The 27,095-nt window shown below is 52.4% G+C and overlaps 1 protein-coding gene across 1 annotated transcript; it reads left to right on the top strand.

Annotated features, from left to right (window-relative positions):
* The first annotated feature begins 438 nt into the window (after positions 1–438).
* LOC147916197 (uncharacterized) lies at positions 439–20,913 on the top strand. The gene is given in 13 exon segments (XM_087435749.1): positions 439–621; positions 1,315–1,493; positions 1,822–2,033; positions 2,835–2,994; positions 3,236–3,321; positions 6,049–6,209; positions 6,338–6,503; positions 9,928–10,043; positions 10,924–11,042; positions 13,488–13,595; positions 16,443–16,491; positions 18,755–18,892; positions 20,665–20,913. Coding segments are annotated over 13 exon segments (1,926 nt in total).
* The last annotated feature ends 6,182 nt before the right edge of the window (positions 20,914–27,095 follow it).

Below are 27,095 nucleotides of genomic sequence, written 5' to 3'. Positions count from 1 at the left end.
CTCAACGTCCACATTCCCTGCATTGAGTGATGGTCTGGGCCCTCTGGAGAACTTAATTCCCTCCCATCTCTGGCCAGGCACTTCCCCAGGGCACTGCTGTGGGGCGGATGGGCATCCCCTGACCCCCATCCACCTGCTCACACACGCACGGCGGATGACCTGGTGCGGTCCCACCAGGATGCCCCAGGACACCAAGTAGCTGGGCTGGCTGACACAGGGACAAAGGCATGAGAGACAAAGAGGGCAGCCAGGCCAGGCTGGCTTTGTTTTTTTGCTCCAACAGATTTTTTCTTTTGTGAAAGGAATGGATTTTCAGGAGAAAAAAACATGGAGTAGAGAGGTATGGAATAGAAAATAAATATAAGTGTAAGCTGTTTTGCTAATTGTCTTATAACCACGACAAATTAGTACAGAGAATGCCCTGCATGGAACAACACAATGAAGGTTCGAGATGGAGGTGATGCTGAGGTTTCGGTCTCTGGCGTGTGGAATTCAGGCACAGTCCTTGTCTTTGGATGGACCAGGTGTGCAGCACAGCCTGTGCTTTTCACCAGGTTTACACAGGAGGATGGCCACTCGGCCCAGGTAGAGGTCGATGAAGGGTTTGGTTTCATGTGTCACGTAACCACCGAAGTTCCTCCCTGAGATGCAATGCCAAGGCAATGAGTGTCAAAGAGGGAAAGGAATCCCAGAAAATGAACTCCACATTGGACATTCGTGCCCTTTTTCCAGGCCCAGCTCTCCCATAAACCACTGGGACTCGGGGCAATCTCCACCCTGTCTTCGCTTCGGTATTTACGTCTGCCAGTGAACCCAGTTGCGTTCCCCCTTCTCCCCCTGTAGGGGAGGGGAGATCAGAGCCCCATCATGCAGGACTGGGGGGGTGCTCAGGAAGAACTGACACCTGCTCATAGGTAAGGCCTCCTTGTGCAGAGTGGACATCTGGGCAACATCCGTCTGTATTTCTGCTGGCGGCCCCGTCCACCTCCTTAGCTGCTCATTCTCTCAGCCATCCCACAGCATGCATTGAGTGCCTGCTGCATGCCCACACCGTGCTGCCTGCCAAGGGTACAAAGTTGAACATGTCCGCCTCTGAGAGTGCCAGGGCATCAGGCTGGGCTCACACACAGAAGGGCGTAGGGCCTGGGGGCCCCTGCTCAGAGCATGCCCTCTCTGTAGGCTGAGAGAAGGAGGGTCTTGCCCAGCAGCGTGATTACTAAACGCATGTTACATACATGGGAGGAGGAGCCGCGTCTCAGCTGCTCAATCTCCTTAGCACCAGATGCTGGGCCCCCTGGATGTGTGCTGCCCCAGGCTGGGGCTGGGGAGGACGCTGGGACCCAGCCCCACCCAGCTCACTCCCCAGATCGCCCAGCCAGTCACTACCCCGTGTACCAGAAGCAGCACCTGTTCAACAGCAACCCCCACTGGGACTTTGGGGCCTTCAGGAGACTTGGCCACCTGGTGCAAGAGACTCACGTCAACTTCTCCAGGTGATGCAGCGGAGCCGCGGGAGACTCAAGGGGCCATGGGTCCGTGCGCAGGGGTCATGGCCTCTTCCTTGATGGCCGATAGGAGGACACAGGGGAGGAGGGGAGGCTGCAGACTATGTGGGAGGTGAGGCCAGAAGAAATCACGGGCAGGTGAGGCCTCCTGAGGGCACAGGTGGAAGGAGTGGGGGTCACAGGCAGCTTCCCTGGACCACGTTATTCCCATGCATCGTTGGGGAGGCCCTGCCACGGCTCACGGTTGCTCAAACTCAGCACAGTGAGAGCAGCCCATCAAGGCTGACTCTCCATATTCTGGCCCTTCACCCCCCAGGTTTGTCCACCAGTTCCTGGACCCAGGCACATATGTGTTTCAAGACAGCTCACTTCCCGAGAGCATCGCGGTGGTGCTGGTAAAGGAGAAGGGGGTGGCCTGCGACACTGGCCTGTCCCCCGTGCAGCCCTCCTCCCCGTAACAGCTCATCAGGCACGGTGTCCTCAGGCACAGGCTGCCAAACCTGGACCCAGACTGGGCAGCGATCACAGGTACTGACCACAGCCCGGAGTAGCCGGGACCTGGGAGGGGAGATGCCAGGAGGAGTGTCGCACAGCAGAACCCCTAGGCATGTGTCCAGCCCCATCTGTGACTCTGGGCACAGCCCCCAAGACTTCGGGTAGGCACAAGGACAAGCTTGTCCTTGAACTGGGCCTTTACTTGCCAGGCAAAGAAAATTGAATTTCCTTCCCTGGGGTCGCCTTTCCCCCACCTCCCACGCCCCTCGCTCCTGAGAGCTGCCTTGGGGAGCAGGGTCCCTCCATGGTGAGTGGAGTCACAGGATCACGGGGCTGCCTCTTCTAAACTCCTCTGTGGATTTTCCCATTTTCTTTCCTTCTTGTCTCCATGAGTCAGCAATCTGCACTGAGCTCTCCAGCTGAGCCCAGAATGTGGGATAGTCATGGCCCCGCCTGGGTGGGCAGAGAGAATGCTGCCCTGCAGGGGCCGAGGCACTAAGCCACCTGGGCACTGGGCAGCCAGCAAACCACACAAGGCACAGGCTAGCACTGGGACGTGCCAGGGAGGCCAGCAGTGTCCTGGGAGGGGTCCTTTCATGGCGGGGTACAGGAGGAGGAAAATTCCCAGTAGGACACCCGACATCATATAGCCCCAGAGGCAGGAAGGAGGTTCTTCTACCGGGAACTGTGAGGGGTTAAAGCCCAAAGGCAGCAAGACTGAGAGACAGGGGCCACTGAGGCAAATGCAAAATGGCACTCTCCAGGGCCCCGTGCAGCCTGGGGAGGTTCTGAGTGTTCATCATATGGCCCTTTCCCTTTCCCCCCAACTTTCAGGGGTGCTGCTGGCTGTCGGCTTGGCAACTGCGCTGCTGACAGGCCTGGGCCTTCTGCTGAGACCCTCGCTGGCCCAGGCCTGCCCTGTGAGCACTTGGAGACCCCAGTGGAGGGGCCTCGGGGAGCCTTACGTGCCTGCTGACTATGTGCCCCTCAGGGACAGGGGAGTCCCCTTCTGCCACTCACACCTTTCCCAGCCCTGCCGCAACCTAGGGACCACGGCAGGTCTGGCCACACCCTGCTCTGGCCCTGCCCACACTCATAAGCCTGGTCCTGGCCCTGTGGACTCAGGAAAGAAGGCCTTCCTGATCTGACCTATGGTGTTCCTCACTGGCACTCCAGGCCCATGCAAGCCCTGCGCCACCCATGTGTGTCTGTGTGCTGAGGCTGCTGCTTCTTTCCAGCCTCACGTTCCATGAAGATCTTGGTCCTCGTGGCTCCGGGGAAGGAGCCAGCTGCAGGGAGGAAGCCATTCCCCGGGGCACAGGCACCATGCTGGTGTGCGGTGAGTCCCCTCCCCTGTCTTCCTGCCCTCCACACCCCTGCACCCGTGTGTCTGCAGCTGGCGGTTTGTAGGACACGTCATGCTGACCTTTGACCCTCACAGCAGCATCGAGAAGTGAGTGTTTCCAGGTGTTGGCCTGTCCCCACGTCATAGACAGAGACTGAGGTTGAGAGAGATGTGAGTGACTTGCCCAAGGTCCCCAGGCAGCAAGGGCTGGAGAGAGGGTGCCACTGGGTTTGAGGCGAGAGCTCTCTGGTCCTCACTGTGCTGGCCAGGAGCTCTTGGGGACCCCAGGGCAATTCTCCAGCTCGTGGCTCGCTTGCCCGAGCTCACCGCAGGGGCAAGAGCGAGGACTGTTCCACAGGCTCCTTCACAGGGTCACTCACCTGCCCCTGTCAGTTCCTCTTCACACCTGGAGAGCTGGGTGTTGCCTCGGGGACACAAACCTCCCCCTGCACCTACCCCCAGCGCCAACTGTGAGCAGGAAGCACGTGCAGAGGGGTGTGGAGGTGAGGCTCCGTGGAGGTGGGACCTTCACCTGCTTGGGGTTAACAGCTGGGCTGCCAACTTGGGACAGCATCAGACAAGGGGACAGGGGAAGGGCCCTGTAAGTCCTCACTGACCTGGTTCACGCAGCTTGAAGGTCGCCTCCACTGGTTCTTAACTGCAGAGTTGCAGGGACCCCAGGAAGTGGGCTGAATGTGCAAGGGCCGGGGCAGGGGGCAGGGAAATGAGCGACTACAAGTGTGATCGCGGGCTCAGACCAGCACTGGAGTCTTGCTGGGCGTGTGAACCTGAACACAGGCCTCCTCACACCACACACACCCTTACACACACAAGCACATACAAGCACGCACACATGTGCATGCACATGCCATACACATGCATATACATGCCCACACATGCACACACACCATACATGTGCACACACGCATGCACACTCATGCAGGCACACGCACACACTGTCCAGGACAGGCCTGGCTTTGTGCTGTCCTGACTATGCCTTTGCGTGGGGATTAGAGGCAGGTCCTCTCTCCGCTGGTGACTGCTCTGGACAGTGAGGACAGTGCCTTCCCAATGGGGACACCGAGGACTAACTGAACCCAGGACAAGTCGACCCCTCCCAACCCACGGCATCCCTCGCAGGTGATCTGCAGGGTGGGCTGTGCTGAGTGTGTGCAGTGTGGACAGACTGAGGGGCTGCATAGAGTCTGCGACTGACCCCAGCACTGTAACCCTCAAATGCAGCCTCTCTTCAGGGCCCAGGACTGCTGGGAGCTCCCACGGGAGGAGGGGGGCCAGGCAGGCCTCATCTGGGGTGCCAGGACAGGGTTCTTTTGGTCAGAGGACTGGTCCCTGAGGGGAGGGTGAAGTGCCCCTTTGCTGTGGGGTTGTGATGGGGCAGATGGAGAGGGGCATCTCAATGGAGTGGGAGGTCTTAGTCCTGTCTTCTAAAGATCTACACTCCCACCCTCGTCCCACCTGACCGGCTGGTAGCTCAGGGAACGGGTCCTAAGCTGGCCACAGAGAGGGAAGGATGGAAAGCTGGCTCCATACGAGCTGGGCCGGTGCTTGCTCTCAAGGTGAGAACTGCCCCTGTCGCCTCGCCAGCATGGATGGGACTTCCCCTTCTCCCCACACGCATGCCCAGGCCTGGGACAGGGCAGCGTAGGGGCTGACAGTGGGCGCTCACTCAGCTTCACACTCATGTTCCTGCAGGTGCTGCCTTGGCTGAGCCCCAGGCCAAAATGCGGCCTCACTCCACCTTCCTTCCTTCTTCCTTCAAGGCCCAGCTCCACACTCCACAGGGGAAAGGCCACTGGAAAGGCCTCCCTCCCTCCCACCTGTCCTTCTGGCAGAGTAGAGGGGCTTTGAGGGAGAAGGAGGTCAAGGGGTTAAGACTCTTGGCCCAGAGATGTTCCTGAAGGATGGGAGAGAATCCCACTCGGGCCCAGAGACTGGGCAGACAGCAGCCTCCGTGGGGTTGCCCAGATCCCCTCTCCTGGAGGTGGCCTGGGTCACACACTGCAGCCCAAAGGCCAGAGGAGGCCCCTTAGCCAGAGAAGCACTTGGTGAGCGTCTGCCGTCTGCTGAGCACAGCGCAGGGTGCTGTGGGGCCCGAGGAGAAGCTCCTCAGCCCGGCTAGGCAGGCGTCCACAGAGCAGGGGGACAGACAGGATGAGAACTGCACAGGACAACACAGGACAGTTGTGGGAACGTGGGGACAGCGAGACGAGTTCAGGTGGAGGGAAGGGGCAGAGGTCACGCAGTCAGACACAGCCTGGAGGACCCAGCGAACAGCTTCCTCGGTGGCTGGCAGGTTGTCCAGGAAAGGGAGGTCCACCCTTAGCCGCGCAGTGAGGTGGTGCCCACCACCCTGCTCTGGGGTGACTCCAAGCCAGACGGACAGAGGCTGTGGGCCCTGGTCAGTCACACCCACACCACAGAGGAGGCTCTCTGCTGCCCCTGCCACCTCCTGCCCCTGAAGGCCTCCCTCCTCCTCCTGCTCCCATCAAACCTGACCTCCATCTTTCTTCTCCAGAGCCAACCCTCCTCCCCCACCATCTTCCTCCTGCAGGCAGTCCTCTGCTCTCCTCTGCCCTGCCCTGATGGAAGCCCTGATGGGAGGGAGCGCAGTAGCTGAGCCTGCACCCCCAGGCCCAGGGCTCCTGCTCATCACACCATCTCACCCCAAGACCTCTTCCGCAGGGGAGCCGTGCCCTGCGGAGACCCTAGAGGACTTCAGCATCCGTACACTGTGTGACAAGCTTGAGGACCAGAGCCTGTACGTGGCGGTGCAGCTGAGCAAGCACAGGAGTGACGCACTGGCCTTCTACAGGGGCGCCAGCCAGCAACTCCAGGGGCTCAAGGTCAGCCCCCAACTCCCAGACAACCAAGCTACCATCACCCCCACTGCCCTGGGGAACAGCCACTCACCCCCTTCTTGAAATTGCCTGGGCCAAGAAGGACACTCATAATGCAGCCCTGGTTCTTCCAGGACTTTCTGCGGGGCCTCAGCACCACTGAGCAGCAAGCTCTGGGCAGGGGCAGAGACCTGGAGCCGGGGGCCAAAGCTGCCGCCGGGGCAGACACTGGGCAGAGAAATGAGCGGTGGGGCGGCCCCACTGCGGCTTCTCCAAGGGAGCCCTGGCAGCGTCCTCTAGGTGAGAGGCAGGGCCCCCGGGGCGGGGCCGTGACACCAGGTGGAAAGTCATAATATGAACTTTAACCTCGTAGAGTGTCTGCCTATGCATCTCACATCTACCATCTCACTTGGTGCTCAGCACTCCTGTGCGGTAAATGACAGCCTCAACCCTGAACACAGGGAATGGTCCTGGGCCCAGGGAGGGGCGTGGACTCAGATACATGGTGGCAGAATGAGGTCTCCCCCAGCTCTCCTGCTCCCACACCCACCACCGTGTTCTAGGGCTGACCTTGAACAGGACGTCAGGGTGACGGGGACCCAAAGGCTCTTGACAGTCTCCCTAGTTTATACCTTTAGTTTTGTTTTTCTAAATGGCAAAAGTCACACACGCCCCTTACAAACGTTCCATCAGTACAGAGAGTATGTATATAAATGGAAAGCTGAAGTCCACTTGACCTCGCAGCCCAGCAGCCCCAGATGTCTGTAGGTGAATATTCTGAACGTTCGTTTGTTCTTTTATGGACCCAGTGGAAGCCCCTCCCACAACAGCTGATTCTCTGAAATGCTCCTGCCCCCCCAGGGGACTCGGAAGCGTTTCCAGGTTGTCACGGCTTCTTCCTTTAGGACCTGGGTGTTGAGCTGCGCTGCAGGGAAGCACGTGTTCAGGGCCCACTGGGGCTCCAAGTCCTCAGACAGAGTGTGGCAGGACAGGGACAGATGTGGAGGGACATCCCTGGGCCCCCCACATGCTCTCTGGCTTCAGCCACACTCAGAGTTTAAAGAGCCCAAAACCAGGCATCCCCCTGTGTGGGTCCAGTGGATGACAGCTCTGGGTGTGCAGTCTCCCAGCTACCCCTGAATGGCCCTGATGTCCCTGTAGTTGGGCCATTGAACGAAGCACAGCTCCACCTGCCATGGAGTGTGACCTGCCTCGTGTTGTAAGTGATCAGAGTCTGTCACCCCCTCTGCTCCTGGCCCCTCTCCCACCCTGTGAGTGCCCAGCAGAGGCCAGCCTGGGGAGGGAAGGGAGCCACCACATGCTTCCTCCAAGGCTGTGTCACAGTCCACACAGGCAGGGGACTCCAGGACTTAGGGCTCTGTAGTCCCCTCACCCAGCCACTCTGACCAGCCAGGCTCACCCCCAGCTCTCGCTGGCAGTGGCTGCACTCTGCCAGACTCCGCAAGCCCTCTCTGTGCTCTGGAGACAGGGTGAGCGTTCATGCCGCCCTGGCCAGGACCTGTGGGCACCGGAGGGCGCTGTTCCCTTCTAGGAACAAGCAGTCCCCAGCCCCAAAGCATGATCTGCGAAGGCCCAGCCTCGAGGCAGGAATACCCAAGGTCATTGCTGCAGGTCATCGTGTTTGAATCCAGGCATCAGCCCGAAACCAGCTGATGTCCATCTCCCACAGCAGTTTGTGAATCTGCAGCTTGTTAGCTTACTGGAAGTCAGTTTAGTGGGTTGCAACTGGCAAAAAAAAAAAAAAAAAAAAAAAACTAGAAAGGAATAAAATTGAAACTATCAGAAGTAACACATGTATAAAAGGTAGCATTGCTTCATGCAACTTTTCTTGCAGTTTTATATACCCATACATACATACAGGAGTGTATGAAAAATGAATTTCTTATTGTGTTATTTAGAAGTTTGGAAGCCACTGTCTAGGAGGAATGCTAATAGTAGGATAGACTGCCCGGCGGTTCTGTGCACAGCGCCCCGGGGCTCTCAGGAGCTCTGAGACCCCAGCGTCTCGGGGCGCTGTCCTCCACAGCCCGGGTGCTGTTGTGAGCTCTGGGCACGCGTTACCTCATTTAACCCACTCAGTTGTCACAGGAAACCTCTGAGTGATATTATCATCATCCACATTTTATAGAGGAGGGAACTGTGGCCTAATGAGGCTAAAGGACCTGCCCAAGGTCACACAGAGAGTGACAGAGCCAGGCCTGACCTCTGTTACCTCCCTTACACACCCCTGCCGTCTCTAGCTGAAGGGCATAAAGGAGCTCACCTTGCTAGTCTCCAGGTCCTGTCACTCACCACCAGGCTCCAGCTTCCAGAGCCCAGCCACAGTCCTTCCCGTGGAGTCCCCGGGCCCGTTTGGGTAGGCAGGCTGGCCAGGCCAGGCTGGGCTCTCACCCTTTGTTCCACAGTGTAGGTCACTCTCCACGAAGGAGTGTTTGGGGCTGAGGTCCAGGCACTTGTGTCACTTTTTTCACGACCGCAATCCTGGAATAAGGGGTCCATCTGTCCTCATCAGCCCTCCAGATCCCAGCCGTAGGGAAGAAGCGTCGGGAAGCAGGTCAGACAGATGCCAGAGACCCTCCCTGGCATGTGCGTGTGTGTGGTGTATGTGCCTGTGTGTGAGTGTGGGGTGTGTGTGTGTGTGGTGTGCATGTGTGTGTCTGTGTGTGTGGTGTATGTGCATGTATATGAATGTGTGTGTGGTGTGTGCTTATGTGTGGTGTGTTCATGTGTGGTGTGTGTGGTGTACGTGCATGTGTGTGTGTGCATGTGTGGCCTGTGGAACCTGGAGACCAAGCAATGATTTCAACAGCCTCCTTGATCTTCTATCCAAACCATTCCCCCTTCTTAAACTTCTCGGCAGACACTTCTGGGCTGGGACATGTGGCCAAGTGATCATGAGAAAGAGAAGGACAAAGAAAGCCACTTTCCTCAGAAATTTGCCTGAGACTAAGCTGTAAAACCCTGTGTCCTAAAGATCCTCTCCATGGGCATGGATGGAGCTGGCTGTCAAGGGTTGAATGAAGCCCATTCCATTCTAGCTACTGCTAACCGAAGCAGACAGTTTCCATTTTTTTCTTGGTGGCGGGCACTTTTTTCCAAAAAAGGTATGTAATGAAGCTTTAGCAAATTAAAAAGAAAAAAACAATTAATCAACACTTTGGTGAAATTATCCTGTAACCCAGAAAACGCCCTCTGGGCAGGTGTTCCAGGCAGTCTCGCTGCGCGGCCCTGGGAGACCGTGCTCGTCACAGGGCTGCGCTGGGCGGTGGGCGTCGCGGGTGCCTGGGAGATGCACAAGCAGCACAGACTTAGAATCGTTAGAGCAGTCACGAGTAACAGATGACGTGTCAATAAAAGATGGGTAGAGCTGTAAACATTTCTGTGTTTAAGCAAAGCAAGAAACAGAATGAGATGTGTAGGAAGCGAAGAGACCCTGCATACAAACAGAACCATTCATACACAGAATACCACGCAGCTTTCTGCACCCGTCCACATATACTCAGCACACGGGAACGGACACCTCAAGGAAAGAGAGTGGTGGAAATGGGTTCCGGGATGAGAGGGTAAAATAAAGAGGTGAGAGGCACACACACAAGCACACACGAGGCTACAAAAATAAGGATGAGTGAAGTAAACGTCAGGCGGGGAGTCTGTGGTCAGACGAGATGATGTGTCTGAGGTCCTTCTCGTTGTCCTTCCCCAGGAGGCACCCCCAGCGTGTCTCCCCAGGGCTTTCAGCTGAAACTTGACAGAGTGATGGCAGCCCTAGCACCTGCACTTTCTTATGCACGGGGGCAACCAGCCAGGGCCAGCAGAAAGGTGACAGACTCCCAGGGGCCGCTGAGCACACCTGTGTGTGCAGAACAGCTTCCCTGTCAGCCTGACCCCATGGAGATTCAGTAGGCGCGCACACACACACTCACATGCATGTGTACACTACATACAACCACATGCACGCACATTTACATTCACACATGCAATACACCACACGCTCGGGCCATATATTCACACTCACACATGTGCACACACATGCACTCACAAATGCACACATTCCCACTCACACAGACTACACACACTCATGCATGCACATACATCACACACTCACACATGGCACACACGTACACACGTTACACCACACACTCACATTCACTCAGGCCTCATGCTCTGCAGGTGGCCCTGCACTCTCACCAGAAACCCAGGTGCGCGGCCTGTGCTCATAGGTTAACCCCCGGCTTCAGCTCTGGATCTCCTCCAAAATGTTTGTTGAAAACAATCTCCCCAGTCCGCTAGCTGATCTGGCCCCTCCCACAGAGCTCAGGAGGGAAGAATAGTTCACGGATCCTACCCTGAGAGCAGTACGTCAAAGGGAAGGAGGATGCAGAGGACCTCTGGCCAGGAGTCCTCGCGTGGTACACACCCAGTGCAACAGGGCAGAATCCATGGTGGTGGCACATGACCTCAAGGGGCCTGGAGGCATTAATAAAGGAGGCCACAACCCACATTGGGTCTTAACTGCCACGGGGCAGGCACCTGGGGCCCCCAGGAGCACCAGGTGGTCCTCGGCCACACTACAGTGAGACTTGGAAGCCCAAGCTCAGATCAGTGCATGTGCCCATGTTGATTAGAACGCTGCTCTCATCACTGTTCTCTTCTGGGCCCAGAACCAAAGGAAAGTTACAGGGCTGTCCGTTTTTCCTAGGCCTCTGCTCAGGGGGGTGAACAGCCTCTTCCCTCCTGTCAACAAGACCCTCGACTGGTGAGTGACATGCTCCTGAAGCCCCAGCCTCAGCTCTCGGATGAGGAGCATCAAAGTGCAAGGTGGGGGCAGGCATCAGCACCAAGGCACCAAGCAGCTGTGTTCTTAGGGTGTGGCTCTCAGCTCCCTGGCACTGAGAGTCTTGTTTTTCATTCATAACCAGAAACTAATTTAAAGCCTTAACCCACTCAAATCCAGCTGTAAGTTTTCAGGGCTCCCTGCCCACAGTAACCCCCACTTTGGTTGCTGAGGGGTTCACTGATTTGAGGAACTCATCAGAAGTCATGTCATTTATTGGGGTTGTTCCCACTCGTGGGAATGAGACCACATTCACTCTGGCTGACCCCAGACATAGTATCCCTACCCCATCTCCTTCCAGCTCTCTCCTCTGATGCACCATCTCTCCTGGGGCAAAGCCACGTGGTCTCTTTGTTCTTCCTCCAAGTCAACCAGGAGGCTAACATGGGTTTGTTTGCTCATGTTGACTTGATTTCTATCCGTGTGTTTAGATGCACGGTCTGCTTTTCCCTGCATCCTCTTTTAATAATGATGAATGGTAACAATTACTGCCGGCTGTATTTACTGCTACTGAGATAAGCACTTTATCTGCTATCTACTTTAACCCCACAACTGCCCTATAAAGTAGACGCCATTGCTAACTGCATCGTGAAGATGAGGAAATGGGCTCAGAGCTGAAGTTAACGACAGAGCCGGGATTCCAGCCCAGGGGGTCTGGCTCTCAGAGCCCACCCTGACGGCGTGTTTGCACTAACCTACCCTCTATCCCTCCACCAGAGCCTCAGACAGCCTTTCCTCCCAGAAACATCTCTATTGATTTTCTTATTGAAGGTGCCTAGAAAGCTTATACGAATAAAGTCTCCTACAGGCCAGGGGAGAGGAATCTAGACTCTTCTGCTCAAGTCCCAGGGCCTGGGGCCCCCGGAGGATCAGGGACTCCAGAAAGAAGGGTCACACAAAGGAAAGGCAAGTTCGGGATCCCAAGCCCTGGACTTCAGACTGATTCTGCCCTGAATGGCGTGGATCTTAAGCAAATCCTTTCCCACCAGCTCCATGAGCTGCAGTCTGAGGATAATGTCACTCAGCAGATACTTATTGCTGTCTGTAACACAGGGCTCAAGGGGTCAGGAAGAATAAATGATTATCATAAAAGGTTCTGGAGGTTTAAAGAAGTCTGCAAGGATCAAGAAAGGCTTTGTGACGGTCATATCATTTAAGACAGGCTTTAAAATAAGGGCAGGGTCCTAAGGGTCGGCGGTTTGGGGGAAGGGTTTTCCTGGAGTAGGGTAGCACTGACAAAGACACGGAGGTAAGAAAGCTCAGATCTGGCTCCTGAACTGAGACCAGTTCCAGAGGCCCGAAGGCTCGCTGGAGATAGTCCAGCCCTCTCATTTCAAGGCATGGATACTAAGATCCAGAACTGAGTTGCCCAAGGCAACTCTGGAGAGTACAGCCATGTATTGACCAGGGTCCTAGCAGGAAGCAGTTGGCACATTCTGGACGAAAAATTTGAGGAGAGTATAATAAAGGATGATGTATAAAAGTGTGGGCAAGTACATGTAACCACACAGGTCAGCACAGTTCCCTGGGATGACCTCACTGACCCCCAAGTCTGAAAGGGTGAGGACAGAGAGCAGTGACTGGACCACAGAAGGGGCACCATGTGGAGAGGCCCTGATGGCCACAGCGTCAGCAGGTGCAAAGCCGGTCTGATGTAGGGAAGGGAAAAAAATCCTTTTCCTCTACCCATCTCAGGTTCTCCGCCTGGGTCCCTGTAAATTAGACTGATCAAAGGCAGATCAACAAAAGAAAAATGCAAGTGCAGTGGCATGTGCATGGCACAGACGCATGGAGCCCCCAGGATGAGTGACTCAAAGGGATGGTTAGAACTGGGGCTCATGTGGCATCTTAACAAAAGAACGATAAATCTGTAGAGCAGTGAAAAAGAAAAGGACTTCAAGTGTCTAGGGTGGCAAATTGTGAGAAGGTAAATATGAGAGGGACGAGTGGCAGATGCGGGCTGGTCTTAGCAGGTTGTTGTGTAGGTTCTTCTGATGCCGTCTCTAGGCTAAAATCTAGAGTTGTCTCCAGTGATCAGCTTCTGTCCTTCCTAATAGAGCGGGGAGAGGGATACCTTTAAAATGTGCGTCCTGCTTTTAGGCAAACGGGGAGGGCAGAGACCTTCTCTAGTATCTGCTTCTTCTCAACTGCCTTCAGCTCCAAATGATCCTTATGCCAAGTTGGCATATTCCAGGGTGGCATACCTGTCACTGACAGATGACTCATCTGTGAGGCAGAGAAGGCTGTGGGGGTGCGTTAGCCTCACTTCAGGGAATCTAAGGTTTTGTCAGTTTCCCTGTCACTTCTCTAATCTCAGCCACCTCAGGGAGGAGTTAAAAGTGGCCAACGTCTTTTTTATTCTGGTTGGGGGTATGTACTACTGGGCAGCAGAGGCCCAGAAGGGTGCCTCTCATTCCTCTTATTCCTAGCCCCCAGGAGGACCCAGGACCTCGACAGCTGCCCCAGGGTACCACCAAAGGAGGGGACACCGGGGGCGCAGGTCTCGACACAGGCACGGAGCCTCTCCTGAGCTGCAGGTAGGAGCCCGGCTCTGTGAGCCAGGCCCTCTCTACATCAGGGGCACTCTGGGCCACCGCGTCCCCCGCCTCTCACCCCGTGCCGGTTTGGTGCTGTCCAGCTGTCCTGCCTCTCAGCCCTGCTTGTTACCTACACACCAGGGGCAACTCTGGGAGACAGAAACCAAGCACAGGGTTGAGAAAAATGACTGGGAAGAGATTTTGTAGAGAAAGAAATTAGGATTGGAGACCACTGGTAAAGAAATCACTCATTCCATCAACAAATGTTTATTGACTGTTAGAATACTCACAGGGCAAGGGGTGGAGCCTGTGAAGGTTTAAAGGGATTTTCAAAACAATGGAAAAAATCACTAAGGATGGCAACAATAGATATGATCGTGTGATAATATAAAACAGGATTCTCTTGGTCAAAAATGGACCATTAATAGATACTGTTACTCCATTAGAAAAACATGTAAATGGCCCTACCAAAAGGAAATACAAACAAGTAAAATTATAAGAAAAATGTTCCAAGAATCAGAGAAATGTTCACTAAACTAGATGCCTTTTTTTTTCTACCTAAAACACTTCACAAAAGTCCTCAGTACTTGTGAGGATTCAAGAGATGGACACCCCCATATCCAGCTGATTGAAGGGCAAAAAATTAAAACCTTTCTGGAAAGCAATCTGGCAATTTGTATCCAAAACCTCTAAAATATTCCTTCTGTTTGACTCAATATCTCCAGTTCTAAGACACTCTCTAAGGGAAATAATTTTTTAAATACAAGCAATAAAGAAACATGTTGATTGCAATTTTTTATAATATAAAAATAAATAGAGATGACCTAAATTTCCAATAACATAAGGGTTATCTGAATTCTGTATCATGAAATATTAATGCCTCTACTAAAAATGATGTTATAGAGAAGTTTTAATATCTTTAAAGTAAAAGATGAGGACAGAGAATTGCACGTATGGCAGAGTTTCATATGTGAGCTTCTGTGTATTCTTAAAAGAGAGAAAGGAACAGCAGAGAAAGAGAGTCCCCAAAAGTGGAGCGAGCCCACCTGGGGGAGGGAGAGAGACTGCAGTGTGCGAATGAGGGCAGGCAGATGGGTTAGCTTGTGCCGCAGGACCGACCACACAAAACCTCCGCGGTCAACAACAGTTAAGTGTCAGGGCTCAGCTGCTCTGCTCCAGCTCGCCCGGCGGGCCCAGTTCCGGGTCTCGGCAAGGCGTGTGAGCGTTTGGCAGGGCCCCAGCTCTAGGCTGGGCTTGCCTGGGGCTCTGTAGTGGGCTGGCCTGGTCTTGGCCTTCTCAAGGCGTGGCGGGATCACAAAAGGCTCTTGAGGCCCACACTCAGGACTGGCACAGTGACTTCTGCCTATCCTAATGGCCAGAGCAAGTCAGAAGGTGGAGCCCAGCATCAAGGGGTAAGAAGAACGCCCCCCACAGTGTGAGGACACAGGAGCAGAGAGAGGCGAAGATCTGGGGCCCTCAGCACAGCCTACCTCAGTGGATTAGGATGCCATTATTGTACTTTTTCATACGCTTACATGTTATATTTACTAATATTCTACACTGAACAAGGGTTACCTTTGAAATTAGAAAAACAAAAGTTGGGGGGCCGGCCCAGCGACGCAAGTGGTTAAGTGCACGCCCTCCACTTCGGCGGCCCGGGATTCGCAGGTTCTGATCCCGGTGGCGCACCAACGTACCGCTTGGTAAGCCATGCTGTGGCGGCGTCCCATATAAAGTAGAGGAAGATGGGCACGGATGTTAGCTCAGGGCCAGTCTTCCTCACAAAGAAACGAAAAACAAAAATTGGGAGATTTTTTGTTCTGGCATATTTTTGTTTTTCATTGTCTTTTTAAGGGCAGATCTAGTGCAGATCTGATGTGAAAGGGAATAGAAAGGGGAAGTAAACCTATAAAACATAGTTTTTTGTCAATAGAGCAGCCTCAGAAATCCCTGTTTTTGCCACTCATTTAAAACAATTGACTCTGCTCCTAAAGACGTAGCCGATACTACAGCTCTCACTGGCACTATTCCTGCATGCATCCTGAGGTGGGCACAGACCAAAAAACTCTTTCTCTGAGAAGCACATTTTTTCCTTTTCCCTCGTCGTGAAGGTGAAATAGCAGATACCATGACAGTCCGTGACACTACGGAGCTACACGACATGGGGAGCCACCGGTGTCCAAAACACATACAATTTTATCCCTCATTCCCGCGAACTAAGCCGTGGGTAGTTTTCTCTCTGCCAAATACACAGGGAGCCACATCAGAGCCCAAGTGGAGCAGAAAGAAAAGACGTTCTTTCCTGAGAGCCTCCTCGGAGCCAGGCCCTGGGGTCACCACTGTCAGAGAGAACTCCCCGCCTGATCCTCGGCAGCCTTTGAGACAGACCTTCCTCTCCCGCTCCGTGATCAGACACGAAGGCTGAGCTCAGAAAGGGGAAGTAACTTTGCCCAAGAGAGTTTCAAATCCCATCCTATCCACATCAAAAACGTGTGCTTTTTCTTCCGTTTCATGCTGCCTGACCTCATTCAGAAACACAAATGAGGCAGAGGAAGGAGATCTTGCCCTTAGTTCCCTGTCTTTTTCCACTGGCGCTTCCAGTGAGGGTCTGAGTTGAGTGAGCAGGGGACTCAGCCATGACAAACCCATCCCGCTGCTCAAGGAACTGGCAGTCAGCTCAGCAGGGCACCTCAGAGTCCACACACAGTACAGACAATACAAACACTTGTAAAAATGCATATGCCAAAAAGTACCATCTATTAACGGACACTGCTAGACAGTACTTAAAATTTCTACCTCCCTATTTCTTCACTTCTCCTTGATGTTTGCCATCTATTTGTCTCTCAGTGCTACATTCCCGGTGATTCCCTCAGAAGTTTCTACAAACTCACTACAGGTAGGTCTATATGTAATCCATCAATCACATTGTTATTCTCTTGACATTTTTTCATTTCTAGATTTCTCTTTGTCTCCATAATGTTCTTGTTCTTGCTTTTTTGGATTCTATTCTTTCTTTTGTCTTTCTTCACACTTTAAACAAGTTTATCTGACAATTATGCTCAGATCTCACTGTTATCTCTAGTTTCTTGGGTGTATTTTCATCATGTCTGCTGGTTCTCATGCCATTGGGCTTCCTTCTGTTTTCTGTTTTCGTCTGAGTCACCTTCAGTGGGATTGTCCTCTGTGTGAGCCTCCCTGTGGAGCCATTGTGGTTGTCTCTACTCGCACACTATGGGATTCGCTGCTTCCAGTCCTGTTTGTAGGTTAGTTTCCATGTCTTTCATCTGGGTAGAAGGTTCTGGCCTTCTGTGGTATGCTGCACAGCCCCGTGGTTCCAATTTCTTACATCAGTTCTGTTCCAACCTCAGCCCTGAACAAGAAACCTGTTCAGCTACAGGGCCGTATGCACAGGCAGATGTAGGGTTTTTTTAATTCCAGTTAAGAGAAGGGACAACCACTTCTTGGGTCTAGACTTTACTCAGGCAGCACTGGACCAGTTCCCACCAAGAATGACCTTGTGGCCTCAAGGCCTGCCCAAGGTGGGAGTTAAAGCCTCAGCCTCTAAGGAGGAATACCCACATGCCACATGCCTTCAACTCCCTCCTACCCCTAACTTGTCTCTTCATCTCTTCACTCCCATTCAGACATGGTTCTGCATTTGTATTTGTATTTTGTCTGGCATTTCATGTGTGGAGCAAGAGGTGGGCTTTCCGTGACAGCTGAGTTCACCATGCAGTCAGACATTGTATTAACTCGTGGGATGCCCCACAGATAGCTCAATTTAATATGTTCAAAAGCAAACCCATCACCATCCACAATGTCCTATGAACTCTAGGATCCTTCGTTCTATTTTTCCGCTTCATGACCCTTAACACATGACTTTCATCTTCATGGTCACTTGTGGTCACAAGACGGCTGCTGGAAAGGCCAAAAGGTAAAAGGGCACAGGCCAACTAAGTCAGCTCTCTTTTTAAAGAGGTTTTGCAGAATCCATCCCCCCAACAACTTTCTTTTACATCTCATTGGCTAAAACTTAGTCATATGGTAATCTCTATCTATAAGAGACTCTAAGATAAGCAGTTTTTCAGCTGGGCACATGGACACTCCCAACAAATCAAGTTCTATTAATAAAAAAGTCTCTGCCACAGTAGCTGAGACTAGCACACCAGGCCCTCCATGGCCTGCCGTCCTCAGTTCCTACCTCCATTTCTCCAGCATCATCTCCTTCCACTTTTCCAAACAAATTCCACGCTACCACCAAACTGAACTTTGACTACTTGCCACAACAAGCTGAACATCCCCTCGGGTAACACTCATCACTCATAATTCCTTATTCTATGTCTGCCTTTCTTGATAGACTATAAATCTATGGAAGTTCACTAATGGAGTTCCAGGACTGACCATTGGCTTGACATATACTGGGTGCTCAATAAGTCTTTCCTTACTTATGAGTGGATGGATGGATGGAAGGATGGATAGATGGATGGACTCGCAGGTGGACAAACATTCCCTATGCTCTCTCATATGAGTGGATGGATAGATGGATGGATGGATGGATGAATGGATGATGGATGGACTGGCAGGTGGACAAATATTCCCCATGCTCTCTCATATGAGTGGATGGATGGATGGATGGATGGATGGATGGATGGATGGACTGACAGATGAATAAATGTTCCCTGTGCTCTCTCATATGAGCAGGTGGATGGGTGGGTGGATGGATGGATGGATGGATGGATGGACTGAATGACAGGTGGACGAATGTTCCCTATGCTCTCTCATATCTCTGTGTTTTCATGTTCCCTTTGCCTAGCATGCCCTTCTCCTATTGTCCACCCAGCTAATTCCTATTCATCATTAAGACTCAGCTGAAATGTCCCCTCTTCCAGAAAATTCTCCCTTACCACGCCTACCTGGGTTAGATGTCCTGCTTTTTGCTCCTGTAGCCCCTGTGCATTCCTCTACAAAGCCTTTACCATGCTGTATGGTAGGTCTGGGTTTTCTTGTCTTTAGGCTCTGAACTCTTTGAGAGAAGATCTGACCTCAACTCTTATCCAGTGCTGATCCCACTGCCTGTCATGGAGGAGAAGCTCAATGGATTTTTAATCAAATTGGAATACAAGTAAAAGTAATGAAGACCATATGTCCCTTGTTTCTAGAGAAAGATATGGCAGGTGGAAGACTCTTTGGATGAACCGAATGAAGAGTTCTTCCAGCTCACTGCTCAAGTCCTAGAGCTTCAGACAGAAGAGAACAAGCCAGGCCAACTGCCCCCAAGCAAACACAGTACATTTGTGGTAAGCCCAGCAGACCACCATCTCAGCTCCTGTGGTGTCCACAGACAGCTGGGTCTCACGGTGTGGGGCTCACGGAGTCTCAGCCCTTCCATGGAGAGGGTTGGGATCAGAACAACCAGCTCTGACCAGAAAGCCCATCAGCCAAAGTCCAGTTTTGCTTGTTTGGTTTGGCAAATGGGTCTAGAGACAGGGAAGCACACTCAATTAGTGAATGAATGGCCTGGAAAGATTGAGGAACAGCATGAAAAGGGAGCAACAAAAATAGCTGTTCTAGATGCAGCATAACTAGAGGCACACGGTTCTGGAACAAGGAGTTTTCCATGAGATGCGTCATCCATCTAGATTGTCCTCCATCTTAACTGAGGCTTCTGAAGGTGTAGACATAGGGAAGGTTGAAGGGGAAAAAGACAAGAGATAGATGTGATAATTCAGTTGTGTCTTCACTGTGCTCGGTAAAACTTTGTTTACTAAAGCAAGCAGCTGGGCCTTAGTTTTGTTTGATTTTTTAAAATACTGCACTAAAACCCCATTTCTCTTGACCTGAGTTCTTGGCACCCACTTGACTTTCGCCCAAGCCTAGGGCCTCCCTCCTCTCACCCTCATCCCTGCCTTGCTAAGTTGCTGAAAATGGACAACACTCTGGGTGGTGGAGGGCAGGGTGGGCACTTCCTGTCACCAGCTTCCTGGAGCAGGCGTCTGCGCCGGGACTCATGTGTCACCAAGGATCCCCTCTTCACAACCGGGGGGGCCACCTGCCATGGTGACCCTGGGAGTGGGGCCCAGAGGGGCTGGCAGTGGGGAGACCTGCAATGTTCCCTGAGATCGGAGTTCCATGAGAACATCATGTGTGCCTGGACCGTGATGTTGGGAGGTCTGGAAAATCAGTTCTTGGTTAACTGACCTTTCTTTTAAGACAAAACAACAATAAAGGCACCCGTGGTCTCAAAGGACCGCAGGAAAATTTATCTTGTGTGCAAACCAGGTATGGTGGGGCCATGTAACAGCCACAAAATGCACAGATGCCCTTCCCAAGGGGGCTGCAGGAACTGTGTCTCCTAAGGCATAAAGGGTCCCTGAACCCCATAACCCCTGAACCCCGAAGGTTGTTCCTCCCTGTGAAAACCAAATGCAGGTGCCAGTCTCTCATTGTGTTCTCTTCTCAACATGTTTATCATTCATTCTCTGGGCTTCATCCAGACTCCTTCCAAAGAGGTCACACCAAGCTGTGGGGTCGGTTCCTCTGTAAGCAGCCTCCCTCCCCTCAGACAGACAGCTGTGATGCCAGGGCCACTGTGGGGGGACTAGGTGCAGGGACCTATCATCGGATGTATTGAGGGGCTCAGATGATAGTGATTTGATGAGGATAAAGTAACAGAAAACTCCATGCTTGAAGAGACATTATACAAATATCCCTGGTATGAAGGAAGGGAAAAACAGGACGAGCTGAGGGGCTTTAAATGCCGCAAGATTTAATTATTCAATAATTGTTCCAAATTATTAAACATGATGATTGTGTAATGATGTAATTAGTTGTTGTTGTGCATTAATGTGGCAACATAAACTCAGGGGACACTGTGTCTTTATTAGTCAATCGAGAGGTCAGTCTCTGGAGGTAACTTGTTGGCATCTTCCCAAGTGTTCCAATGGGTGTTGTTGCCTAGAGACTGCCAGAGTGACAAGGGTCATGCCCAGGTCACATGGTGGGTTCAGGGCAGAGTGAGCTTAGAACTCTCAGGGGTCACGTCTCCTCTTTCCATTTGTGTCCTTTTTAGGTGGTTCCCAGCATCTTCCCTTGTGCATGGCAGGAAGACAGACCTCACCGAGCAGAAGTAGATGGCCCAGATGGAAAGAATACAGGACACTGGGCCCTGAAGAGTGAACAGGCCCTGATGCTGGAGGCGAGAAGAGCCCACTTGGCTCAGAGGATCGAAGACCTGGAGTGGGAGCTGTCCCTGCTCCTCCAGGTGGCAGAGGGCAGCACGTGTGCAGGAGGGAGCCAGGCCAGCCTGGGGAGACACTGAGTCACACAAGATGCTGTGATGGCCATCTGTAGCAGTGCCTTCTCCACAAAGAACATGACCAGGTTAATCCACTCACCCCTGGTAGGGAGGCGTGGGCGTCTGAGGGGCCACCCAGGCTGGGAGTGTGTGCTCGGTTTATGACCTGCTCCTATCTGGTAATACCCAGGTTTCTTTCAGAGCCTGGACCTTGGCTTGTGCTGATTTCTGTCTGTGATCCTTTGGGGTGAGGGAAAATAAAGTCACACAAGTTGAGAAGATCATTATGTGTTCCCATCACTGAGTCTGACCCTCAATCATCCCATCAGGACACTGGCCATTGGGTGCTGTGGTCCCCCAAAACTTCACTTGGGGCACCTGGCCTCAGGGGTGAGATGTGCTTGGGGGAGGGACTATGAGAACTTAGGTGCAGCCGCAGCTTCCACCCCCCATCTTCCATCACTGCTGAGTCCTCGTGGGGAGCCCAAGTGAGCCGTGTTCACTTCCTGGCTCCAGTGACCTCCTGGAGGACAGAGAGGTAGGCAGTGCCCTGGGCTGGCCTCCCGCGCCGCCCTGAGTGCCTCCAGCACCACAAGAGCCTCTCTGCATCCCCTGGACTACCCATCACCCTCGGGCCTGTGCTCAAGCAGTTCTCACCTCGGAAAGGCCCTCCTCCCTCTGTCCTGTCACACCAGCTGAAACTCTCTTGACCCTCTAAGACCTACCCCAGAGGCCACCCACTCCACGAGGCTCTTCCTGAGCCCTTCCCATCTCTCTCCTCCCATGACTCCTCATGCCGTCTTGTCTCTACCGTTTGTCTGATTCCTATTGTAGTGGTTTGTGCCGTGTTTTATCCTCCCTTCTAAACTATAAATTCCTTAAAGGCAGGAGGTGTGACACACACATACCCCACTCAGCACACTGCTTCCCACATATAGGGTATCATGACCCAGAAATGCTTCCTGAAGGTAACTGGCCACATGGATACAAACACTAACCCTGAGATCACACCATCACGTCGGAGCAACAACAGCAGACAAGAAACTGCAGAAGAAAACGGCACAGAACTGAGTGCCAACCTGGTGGGCAAACTGAGACGGACTGAGGAAGACACTCGGAGGTGAGGGAGATGGAGCTCCGGGGCTGGAGCACGGGACGACTTCAAGGAGGAGCTAGGACTTGACCCAAGGTGGGTCAAGGTGGGTTCCAGGGTGGGAAACATGGATGGTTGGAAAGAGGTAGGGAGAAGGGAGAGCATTTCAGGCTAGTTAGGTGGCTGGAAAGAAAGAGAGAAGAGAGAGAGGAGCATGCAAGGTATTGGCTAAAAGAAATCAGGGCAGAATCGATTTAGAAAGAGGAGACCCCAGAAAGAAGTAGGAGTGGAGTGTCCCAAAGCCCCAGGAATCCCCAGCTCCTTGGCCTCCCTCCCTGTCCGCAGCTAGTGCTCCTCGGCCCACAGCCAGGCCAGTGCTGAGGCTGCCAGGCCAGGGCACAGAACCATGTCCAGCCTCTTCTGATGGCCAGTGTTGAGGCGAGGCACTCAGCCCTCACAGCTACCAAATCAAGCCACACCTGGACTCCCTTATCTTGTCAACTTGATCAAATGTGTGCAGTCCCCTCTGTGGAGCTGTGCTACAGGCAAGGAACCTAGAGGTCTCAAGCAGAGGTTCACATAGGGCCTGTAGGAGCAGGCCTCGGCCTGCCACTCCTTGGGTCTGTCAGTGTGGTCACCCCCTGTCATGCCTCAAACGCTTCAGGAGGGAGCTCTCTGGGGTGACTCTCCCCCTGCCGGGAGCTGCCACTGCATCAAGGGTGTGGGTCTGTAAGATCTCTTCTGCCTGTGAGATCCTACAATTCAGAGCTCCAGGCCACTGATTAAGGGACAAGCTGCCACAGGGGCCAAAATCCCTAATCAAGTCCTCGTTAGTGGGCACGGGGTGAGAGGAGGGGCTCTGCTGACCCCCATTGGTTTTTGTTTCTCTGGTTGGTACAACTTTCTCAGAAACGTTCATCACTGTTCTCTGTGGAGGTGAGTGACCCCAGTCTGTTTTAGTAGCAGCAAGTCCCTGGGCCAGGACAGAAGGAAGGTCACTCCCCACTCCGGGGAGAAAGAAAACAGCAGCAATGATGCTGTCTCCCTGCTGCCCCCGGGACCGCCAGGCAGCTCTTCACATATCCAAACTGCTTTCCCATGGCCTCTGGGATTGATATTGCTGACCCACTAGTGACCTAGAAATCCCATTCTGGCCACCATCAAACACCAAAACACAGCATAAACGTATGTCTGTCTGTCCATACTCACATCAGACACACGGTTCAGGGTGGACCAAGGCCCCAAAGTGAGCCAAGAGTGAGAGGCCTAGGGGCCCTCAGTGGTTGTCTATGGGAGGAGTCCTACGCATAAGTCTGAAGGGTCACGTGGAAAGAGTCAACTGGAATAGGAGGCATGTCCACCCAGACCTGAGCCCAGGACCACCTCTTAAGGGTCCTAAATCAACCATCAGAGCAGCCAGACATTTAGCAGACTCAGATACCACCCTTCACTCACGGAAGGGAACCCAGAATGGAGAGCCACTGGTCCAGGCATTCATAATGCTAGGACTCCTAGGCCTGGAGCAGAGTGACCCCCAAGGAGGTCAGAGCGGGAGGTGGGCTCAGTGCATCACAAACTCCATGTGCAAGGGAATTGCCAGGGGTCTTCCTAAAGTGCAGCTGCTGGCTCTAGGGGCAAGAGTGTCTGCATTTCTGACAAGCTCCAGGAGAGATGCCCGGGCTGCTGGTAGGTGGATTTCACTTTGAGTCCCAGGTCATAGGCCCTGGTAAGAGAAGTGGATATTATTTTAAGGTCATCAACCAGGAGAATCAGATAGTCTGGGGGTATACAGGGTTGGGAGGGCCAGGGGGCCACGAATTCCGTTTGTTCCTGAGTTTGAGCTGCTACTAGACACCCAAATCCCGTATAAGCTGTGCATATGAACCTGGAGCTTGAGGGACATGGGAGCTGGATTCAGGAGAGCCCCAAATGATCCCCGTCATCCTTGAATCCATACAGCACCCAGCGGTGTACACAGTCCTCAAGCCCATGGCAGCCCCCCAAAATAGTTGTTCTCATTCCCCCTTAGTAAGCACTTTCTAAATGCCAAAACCTGGGCTAAGAGCTTTAAAGCCATCATCTCGTCTAATCCTCACAAGAATCACCTTGGTTAGGTGGTACCATTTCCGTTCTACAGATGAGGAAGCAGAGGACGGAGAAACAATGATCCACAGGCACTAGAAAGTGGCAGAGTTCATATCGAGACCCAGGTCTGTCTGACAACAAGACCCATGATCTTAACCACCAGGTTACAGTGAGGCCCAGCCATGGGTTCACTGGCAAATGTTCTGACATCTGCAAGTGGTTGGTAATGAACAGCTAAGGGACATCTCTGCCTTGCCGGGGCCGTGTGTCCCCACACATGCTTCTCAGAACACTCAGGTCTGCCCGGGCTGGTGTCAAAGGTTCTACAAGGGTTCACCTTCACTGTCTAAGTATAACTTCTTAACTATTTCTAAAGCCAAAAATTAAGAAAATACATTCAAAGATATAACAGCCAACATGCAAATCATTGGAAATCACCCAGTGTTAACTCCACCTGCTGGGTTAGTGGATTTAATGCAGACCCCAAAGCAAATACCCTGTCTCCCTCATTTTAAGGTATTCTGAAATTGCAAAGCGAGATGATTTAAACTTTTGGAATTTATAATAGTTGATCTGTATCAACCGTATCTGTATGAATCCAGATTTTTCTCAATAATGTGCCACCAAAAAACATAGATAAGTGAGACATTGGCAGCAAACGCCACCCACACCTCCCATTTAGAACGTCTGTATCTGTTGGAAAATACTCACTGTTCTTATTGACTACGTTACAATTAGTTAGTTTAATAAATTTAACCCTGTAAAATAATTTATACACTAAAGGGTGGTCTTTTTTTCTATTTCATATACTGCCTCCTCGTAAGATTTTGTTGGCAGTAAGATTTCCCTGCTTACAGAGAGCCTCCGCGTGCCTGTGGGTCCTGCCCAAGCCCTGAGGCTCTGGGGCTGGGCTCCACTCAGAGTGACCCACCCTGCCCCTCCGGTGAAGCCCTGGGCCTCAGCCACTTTTGTAAAGAAGGCCGCATCATTTCCCCTCATGGGCAGCGTCTCTGGGGAAAACACCTCAGCGTTTCCATGTTTGGAGGCACTCCCAGCCTGGTACATCCCTACCACAGAAGAGGAACGGCCCCCAGCACTCAGTAGGGCCTTGGGTCATTGCCCTGCCCCATCTCGCCCTGCATTCCTCCCTTCCAATGTTGTTGACAACAGTAACTCAGCACTGTCACGCCAAGGACAGTCCAGCCTCCTAGCATGCCCCCCGATTTCCTAAGCACTGCTACAGCATCAGAAAGGTCAGAGAACTGATGCAAAGACATCCCCTCCACCACCTTCTTAATCACTGGAAAGTGTTCTCACTTCAGGAAGAGGGGGTCGTCCACCCTTGCAGCCCCTGCATTCAGCTTTACCTAAGGGAGATGACCTGCTACAGAGACAGGCACGAAGGGCCTGTGCTGCCACAGACGCTTATACTCCACCCTGGGCAATGGAGAAACAAGTGAGGCAATGCATTTCATACACAGATGAGTCTGGGACCAAACAGAAACTCCCCGCAGGGTCCAGGGACTGCAGATCCCTCTTCCACAGGAGAAGCTGTAGCCTGAGACGCAGCACCCTGCTCACTGCCAGCTGTGCCACCTCCTGGTGGAGTGGCTCTGAGCCAGTTACTTTAACTCTGCACCTCAGTTTCCCTGTCAGTAAAACTGGGTGGTTAACAACATGCACTTGGCAGGGTTGCTGCTAGAATTAGAAACACCGTGCATTAAGCTTTCTACGTGTGCCTGACATTCTATAAATGGCAAGCTTGTTAATTTATCATTTTCACTTTGAGGAAGTTCTGAGATGGTAGAAAGTGAGGGGTCCTACCCCCAATATGAGAGGTGGGGACTACACAGCCAACGAGAGAGACAGAAGGAACTTGGGAAAGACCGTTCAGGTGACATTTGAATCCTATTTGCGGTCACCTTCTCCTCCCAGGGTTTGCACAGAGTCCTGCAAGCATCTGCCATTTGTGTTGTGTCCGGGGTCTGAGGAGGCCTCACATGACACAGACCTGGCCGCAGAGCCCCAGCTCCACACACACAAGCTGTTCCACTTTGGACTTGTTCCTCTCCAAACTTCAGTCTCCTCAGAGGTAAAAGGATAGTAATATATAAATCACTAGGTCACATCAGGATTAGAGGAGATATTACAAGGTATTTTCTTAGTGCAACATCCGGCATGTAGTAGACATCTGGTAAGAGGGAGCCCCTGTCACCTGTTCCTGGTTCTGTGGAGTGAGGGTGGCAGCAATATCCACCGCAGGGTTGTTTTGAGGATTAAATGAGTCAACATATGTAAAATCTTTAGAAGAGCTTTGATACATAGCAAGTACTTCATAAGTGTTTGCTGTTGAAATATTACTTTACTATTATTGTCATGTATTTCAGGCCAAGGTGGCCTGAGCAGCACAGAGCACAAGTTTCCTGTTCCCCTCTTTAGAACAGCTTAAAACGTCTCATCCACGGCCCACTCGAGACAGAAGCGCCCCTGCCTGGAGAATCTACCACACCATTCCCGTCGCACCCAAACCACAAACATAAAAAGTGATGTTTGGTTTTTATTAAACGCGTGGAGTGTGTTATTAATTCATGCTGTAAGTCCCTGACATCTTCATAAGCATTAGATATTGCAGGAAATCATGTCTTCCAGATTTCTTGTGCAGGGAGCACGGGGAAAGTGCGGAGGGCGACGGAGTGGGACTCAGCCTGCTCTTCAATCGCATGCTCTAAGCTGCTCTCTGGCCTCGCACAGGGGTCTTTCTTTTGGAAGGAAATAAATATACAGCTCTTAGGGCTCAAGGATTTGGCCCCGCCTTATAGGCAATGAGGAAAGTGGTTCAAATCCAGCTCTACCCCTTACCAGCTGCATGACTCTAGACAAGTCACTTAACCTCCTCGACTCCAGTTTTCTCATCTCTAAGACATGGACAGTGATGGGACCCACCTCACAGGCTGGTGGTGAGGACTAGAAAGATGTACAAAGCCTTCAGACAGTACTTGGCACACAGAAATTGCCAACCAACGTTACC

The sequence above is a fragment of the Ceratotherium simum genome, chromosome 10 (genome assembly GCF_057802395.1).
Source record: "Ceratotherium simum simum isolate JZ-2026a chromosome 10, ASM5780239v1, whole genome shotgun sequence".
Lineage (NCBI taxonomy): Eukaryota > Metazoa > Chordata > Mammalia > Perissodactyla > Rhinocerotidae > Ceratotherium > Ceratotherium simum.
Note: the sequence above shows the minus strand (reverse complement) of the source record. Positions and strands in the feature narration are given on the sequence as shown.